This window comes from Agrilus planipennis, unplaced genomic scaffold (genome assembly GCF_000699045.2).
Source record: "Agrilus planipennis isolate EAB-ADULT unplaced genomic scaffold, Apla_2.0 scaffold200, whole genome shotgun sequence".
In the NCBI taxonomy this organism is placed as follows: domain Eukaryota; kingdom Metazoa; phylum Arthropoda; class Insecta; order Coleoptera; family Buprestidae; genus Agrilus; species Agrilus planipennis.
This window is the reverse complement of record NW_020438971.1, coordinates 222073-229299: the sequence shown is the minus strand read 5'-3', so window position 1 is coordinate 229299 and position 7227 is coordinate 222073. Positions and strand designations below refer to the sequence as shown.

The 7227-nt window shown below is 32.2% G+C and overlaps 2 protein-coding genes across 2 annotated transcripts in view; both read left to right on the top strand.

Moving 5' to 3' along the window:
- The window catches only part of LOC108740017 (adenylate cyclase type 3), a 44743-nt gene that overhangs the window by 25050 nt on the left and 12466 nt on the right, over positions 1 to 7227 (top strand). The window contains exons 8-10 of the mRNA XM_025975401.1: positions 1899 to 2006; positions 2136 to 2230; positions 2684 to 2845. Of these exons, the coding sequence (XP_025831186.1) occupies positions 1899 to 2006; positions 2136 to 2230; positions 2684 to 2845 (365 nt within the window). The remainder of the gene's footprint in view (positions 1 to 1898; positions 2007 to 2135; positions 2231 to 2683; positions 2846 to 7227) is intronic.
- The window catches only part of LOC112904689 (adenylate cyclase type 3-like), a 2473-nt gene continuing 1962 nt past the window's right edge, over positions 6717 to 7227 (top strand). The window contains exon 1 of the mRNA XM_025975399.1: positions 6717 to 6980. Within this exon, the coding sequence (XP_025831184.1) occupies positions 6804 to 6980 (177 nt within the window). The 5' untranslated portion in view covers positions 6717 to 6803. The remainder of the gene's footprint in view (positions 6981 to 7227) is intronic.

Below are 7227 nucleotides of genomic sequence, written 5' to 3'. Positions count from 1 at the left end.
AATAATAAATCTATTAATTACAATTACAAAAAGTCATAAAAATGAGTGATTTGTACTAAGAAAAGGATTCAATGTCAATGTTGGAAATTTTTCATTCTGTTTCTCCATTACTGAGTTATTATTGTTTTATCGTTAATATCTGGAAGGTTTCATTATTCCTCGAGAAGAAAATGAAGTACCTATTGCATATTTATTTACCCAGGATTACTTATAACTCAGTAGGAGAGCATTTTGAATAATCGATATTACCCAACACATCCTGGAAAATTTCCAACTACATATAGATAACAGCCGAGGGTTTTGTAAAATTATTGAAAATATTAAGAAACTTTGTAAAAATATGAAAACTGCTTCAGTAGTAAAAATATTATAAATTTATATAAAGAATCAAAATACTATTATACCCTACTAGAGCCTATCTACGCTTATCATTGTTAACTTTCAAAAACAGAGTTCCGAGAATAGATACCTATTAAAAATTGAACTCGTTTACTATTTCCGATGGAATCCCAACTACGAACGCTGCATTATTTACCACTTCTTAAATTAGAAAATGTTTTTCCTCCTTGTCACATGCAGAAACGATCGATGAAAGGAAATCCTTCTGATGCTATACGTATTTTGAAGGGAGAATTTATTTTATTAGTAACACTGAAGGCACTAACCAATCAACACATCCAGGCTGAATATGATTTCATATTTTCCACCAAAAGCAGNGAAATCCTTCTGATGCTATACGTATTTTGAAGGGAGAATTTATTTTATTAGTAACACTGAAGGCACTAACCAATCAACACATCCAGGCTGAATATGATTTCATATTTTCCACCAAAAGCAGTAACCTGAACCAACATTAAACTCGAATAGCACTCACACAGCTTATAAACAAGATTACTATTGAGTGGAATCATTTTTATAATGAAAATTCAAGTGGGATTGAAGATGATAAAATTTAAATTTTTTCCTTATTTAATTGGCTCATCAGGAAAAAGGAACTTCATAATACGGTTTTTTAAAGAGTTGTTTCTTAACACAATTAAAAATTAAGAAAACACTGTCGAAAGACATTTGATTCAATTTACTAAAAATAATTGGATAAGTTGTTTTTAAAATATTCTACTTTTTATAATTTCTATGGTACCTTTTATCATTGAATTACAATTACAATAAAATTACCTAACTTTTGAAGTTTATCAATAACAATATTACAATATTATAAAATTTCGCAAAGAAGCATAGCCATTTTTGGCGTTTGTTCAAAGTTTTTATATTTTCCCATTAATATCGATATATATATTTTATATTGAACGAAACGATAAGGTATCACTCAGATGTGGTTCTAAAATGAATATAAGAATAAGTAATTTAAAAGAAAAGTCAAAAGATTCGGCAAAATGACTAACCATCAAAATAATATTTTCTTATTAGATCCAATTCTAGATAATTTCTAATACATTATAAATCCTAATATCAAAGCCTAACAAAAGTAAAATTATTACAATTTACACTTGAAGGTTAAGTTACATTAAAATCTTAGTATGCTGGAGCAATTCCAGTTAAAATTATAACTCAGCGATAACAGGTTAGTCGAGGAAATCATTCCTTTGGTTATTCTATCCCTTTATTTCACGTTGTAATGGCCATAGAAAGATCAGAAATTATATTTTTTTTAATTTGATTTTAAAACACCTCTACATTCTGGCGTACTAAGGAATTTAAAAACTACTTCAGAAATGGTATCTGTTGGTTCCTCGTCTACATTGTCCTGTGATTCAAAAAGTCTCATGTATTATTGATATTGATATATTCATCGTCGCAAAGAAATGTAAAAAAAAACACTTATATATGTAGTTATATTAATATCAACATTCTGATGGAGTTTCACAAAAAATTTTCAGTTCCAACCTGATGTTAAATCAGAAATTCAAAACGGAGGAAAAGTCATTGCCGACGAAGATAGTTGTGTTATTGCCGATTTAGCATCTGAATCACAGGAAGACACAACGGTAAATGTTCACATTTGTCTCAAAACTTAAGGTATAAGGCTTAAATTTTAGATTAAATTGTGTTACTGTTAAAGGATGAGTTGTACAGACTGAATGTGAATGAATTCAATTAATAGCTCTGTTTTGTAGGACAATACACATTTAGGTCTTGGTCGAAAAAGGGAAGGGTCTGAAGATTTTAAAAGCAGATTAAAAAAAGAGCTTGTTAGTCGAGATGGTCATAAGTGAGTAACAATTAGTATTTTTAACACTGTTATATTGCATGCTACGATAATTTATAAAAAAATACAACGTGTAATTATACAACACGCTACTGAAGTGAAACTTCTTCAAACACACAAACATACCGGCATAGGGGTTAAGGAATTGGTTTAATGGTATTATTTGTACACTGTGAATTTAAATTTTACACTACATGCCGGAGTTGCTTGTAACGAACGTTGCATTGAAGGGCGCTCACGGCTCAAGCGATCCCCACTACGAACTCGACTGCGTGGTCGAGTAGAGGGGGGACATCCGTTGCATGATTTCGTTACAAAGCAACTCGCATGAAACGAACTTATCCTACCGTGCGTAAAGAAGTTTCACTTCAAAAGAATGAGAAAATACTTTAGAAATAGTTTTTCGACATTATCGAAGATATTTCGTCCTTAGTATTCATCGATATTTCTTTTCAGAGAATTAGCAAAGAACACCAAATTTATTACTTTAAGTTTCATTAACCCCGAAATCGATAAGGCCTACCATCACCACATGGAAACTTTTTCGAGCGTTACCTTGCAATCATTTTTGGTTGTGAGATTAGCGACGGGTATAGCTCAATTCATTGTTCTTCCAAGGTAAAATTAAATTTTATGGGTATTCGTTTTTATCTACATGTCGATTGAAATACATAAATTATACATATAGTTAAGTTAAATGGGTCACATAATTTGCTTTCAAATGTAGCCATATACATTTCGTGATTATACAAATGGCATAATCTCGACTATTGACATTTTAAAACAATTCCAAACATAAAATTGTTACAATCGGAGTCATTCGTACATATTCAATATGTCCTGGCGTTTGTTCCTTCTTTTCTAATGTCTAATTTTCGACGTTCAAGCACTCATATGATGATATATCGGCGATTAAGAAAATGCTTCTTCAAAAAGCACACCATTTATTTTGTTGCGAAGTAAGATGTTTTCTTCTTTGTTCCTAAATGTTACGAAAGAACACCGCAAACTTTCGAAAAACTGTGGTGTCTTTCTTGAATGATAATAGAATATATTTCATTCCTGACAATACGTACTTTTAAAGATTTTCGCGTTGGTAATGTTCAAGAAAATATATCAGTTCAAACGTTTAAATAAAGGAGGTACCATGTTATAAATTAAACGGGCGTTGAATGGAATTAATGAACAAAATTGACATATGTAGATAAATGAAGAATATAATTTGATAAATTTCTGAGTATGTACGTGATTTATAGTGTCCGACCGAAAGTTCAGTTTCGGTTTCGGTCGAGTTTCGGCAAAAAAACGAGTTTCGGTTTAGTTTCGGTTTCGGCGGCAAACCTGCCGAAACTACGACCGAAACCGNATTTAAACTTGCCGAGATCATGATTGAATTAATTATTCGGTATTAATTTCAGCTAAGAATTTATTCCTTATTAAATAGTCAATGCGCATAATTACTTTTCAATTTGTTCAGTCATACAATTTTCTCAAAATTGTCTCATCTCGCTTAAATTTATTCCTTCGTCGCTGGCGTAATTTGAGTCTTACAAGTCAATTTGTACTCAAGCAAGTGTTCGGAGTTGAACAAGAAAATTTAATTTTCGTTCAATTAAATTCTACTGATGATTGTGCCGTTGGATACTTCTGATGCTAGACAGCAAACCTGGAAAAAGAAAATAGAAATTTTGTAGAATTATTCATCATCACAAGTTTCTGGAAAAGGGTTAGATGCGCAGTTCAAATACTTCTTCATTTCCTGAACCAATCATCGCATTTCCCGAAAACTTAAATATTCCACGTCCGCATTACTATTTGCGAATAGTAATCTAATCTAGGCCTTCCTTTGCCCTTCTTTAATCCTTCCTGCTTCAAAAGGTGTGGTATCTCTTTTTCCAATTAATACCTCCTGATCTATCCATGATACTTGTATCATCAACACTATATCTCACACTTTTTATTTTCCATCGTTCGGGTTTTGCAATTGTACAGAGCCGCTCTCCAAGCATACACTTTTGTTAATCTTTTTCGAATTTCCGTTTTAAAATTCATACGTTGTGATACTTCACTTATACCTATCTTAATAGGTACATTGTTTCGAATCTTGACTTCATAAAATACCGATTCGAAACACTTTATTTTCAAAGTTTATGTAAATACTTATACTAAAAACCCAAAGTCGTGAAATTAGCATTAACGTAAACTTCTGCTTTTTCTCGTTTGATGTGAAGTAGAAAGTAAGATTTGACCTAGATGCTGAAGGATGGGCAGGTTTTAGAGGGTGCCATTTATTCTTTTGACGGCGATAAAAAATACGTGTTGTTTATCTTAGTCACGCTTCATTTATTTTAAAGAATGACTACTTTTAAAAACTGTCACGAACTCGGTTATCGACCTAAACATAAATAACAATTCTCTATTTTCTATTTTTAATGTTGCCCATGCTCAATTGTTCTGATAAATGATACTGAAAAAGATTTAGACTTCCACATACAATTTGAAGAATAACTTGTATTTAATTTGGTTTGAAAGGAAATTTAAAAAAACGAAATTTGAACAAAGCAATTTTTTCGAAATACATTAGAAAAATCATTGCTTCTCTGGACTCAATTGTATTATATTGATTATTAATTTATCTATATTAGAGTATCTGATGTAGAAAATAACTTTGACAATTATGCCATTGAAATTATTTTTGACTGACCTAAAATTATTTGTATACTTAATGCGTAGTTGAAGTTCGGAACTATAATGCTCTTTAAACCGTTAATTAATTTACTTCAATTTTGGTAAAGGAATTTAACACAAATTTTCAGTTTAAAAGAATATATTTTTTGAATTACGCAGCAAAATTTTTGAACAAATATGCGAAAATGGTATCGTCCCTTCTTTGCTATGTCGATTTTTGTTGAAAGAAAAACCAAAAGGCGGTAAAACGGAATTACTTTGAAGACTGAAAAAAGCTGAAGATGAGGAAATGTAAACAAAATTGTTTACGTATCCAACAATAAAACGCTTTACTTCCGAATAAAGCTCTAAAATTTGCAGTAAATGTCAAATGGTTTCCTTTTTCTTAAGAGTATACTTCTTTTTTCGAAAATAATTGATTTTTGTGTGATAATAGAAAGTAATTTCTCTTAACTTTCAGCTAATGGAAGTACAGGTATTTACCTGTAGGCTCTTGTATACGAGACAGGCGCCAAAATTTTTCGAACTGGCTGTATTCTTATAAAAAGAGCAAATACGAAAACACAGAAATGTTCAAAGATAATAAATTAAAATGGCTGCATCATTATCATAAGGTCGTCAGTTCTAAAACTGGTTGGACACGCACCTCCACTCTTTCCTATCCTGAGCAAATCTTCACATTTCCCTAAAACCAGAACATCCCACATCCTTAACTATTTGCGAACTAATCTAATCTAGGTCTACTTCTACTTCCCCTAACTCCTGTTTCTGCCTTTAGCATGTCTCTGACTAGCCTTTCATTCCTGCGAAGGTGTCCTACCCAACTATATCGCCTATTTCTCATTGACTGCCATAGAACCATCTGTTTTCCTATTCTTTCTAATACCTCTTCATTTCTAAACTTCTCTATCCACGGTATCCTCATCATTTGTCTGTAACATCGCATTTTGAACGCTTCTAATATTTTTGATTCTCCCGTGTCCATCGTCCATGTTTCGCGCCCGTACAGCGCCGCGCTCAAAACATACACCTCTTTCGAATTTCTAAATTGACCGTTCGCAAGCATACAACTGACTTTTTTCTATTGAAAGCGACTCGAAAATGGCTTATTACAAAACAAAATGCAGAAGAAATCAACTGACTTTAATCCTTTCTTTATCGAAACACAGGATTGTGAGTCCAAAATAATAACTTGATAAAATAAGCTGAAGTATCAGTTTCTGTGTCACTAAAGACGCTTTTGGTTTTAAATGTCTGGCGCCTCCACCATATCAAAAAGTCTGATAATAATAATGTAATACACTGTTTAATTTAACGTAAAAACCTTTTTTCAAAAGACGTTAAATATTTTGTTGCATAGGACCCTGCTAAATCCTTACGGAAAACAACCCTCTGACAAATTATTTGAAACTTTGGATTCTGCCAGTTCTCAACGTATAAAAACGAGATTTTCGATCTACAAGTCGAAAACTACCAGAATCCAAAGTTTCAAAGAGATCTAACGGGGTCATTTATGTAACGAATATAGCAAAACACTTTATTGAAAAATAGTCAATTTTTATTACTTCTGGAAACAGTATAAGTTGACCACAAAAAATTTTACGGGGCTTATCTGTTATGTAGTATCTTATTTCTTGGTAATTAATTTTCGCAAGTCTTTCGCTTCGAACACACCAGCAAAACAGGAAGTAAGCTATATGTATAAGCGGGTGCTTCATAAAATATAGCAAAGAGGAAAAGTTGTAACTAATTCTTTTATTAGTTGAGAAAGTTCACGAAAAAGCTGAAGGGGTTCTATCTCTCGTCTTGTTAAATGAAATTCGACGTTGTATCTATTTGCTTTGCTGTAAAAGGAGTTGATTATCTTCAGCTGTAGTAGACGTACCTAATGCCTCAAATACTGAATAGCTTTATGTCTATTTACAGACGAGTTCATATCTCTGCGACTACTTTATCTTTTCTGAACGGAGAGTTCGAAATTGAACCGGCCTACGGCGAAAAGCGAGAGGAAGCTTTGCGAATAGCTGGATTAAAGACCTACTTCATCGTCAGAGTTTTAAAACCCGTAAGTCAACAAAACAAGATTTTCAATTTCCTCAAATAACAGCAACTTTTACGTCAGTACCGCCCAACATGCATACGTTTAGCTAAAAGAAAGAAAGGCTCAAATAACGACCTTTACCATTTTACATTGTTACTTACATCTATATAAATACCTACAAACGATGTCAGACATCTAAGCTTAAAAAAATAGCTATCTGACAATATCATTCTGCGGTAGATATAAATAAATAATATTTTAATAATAAATC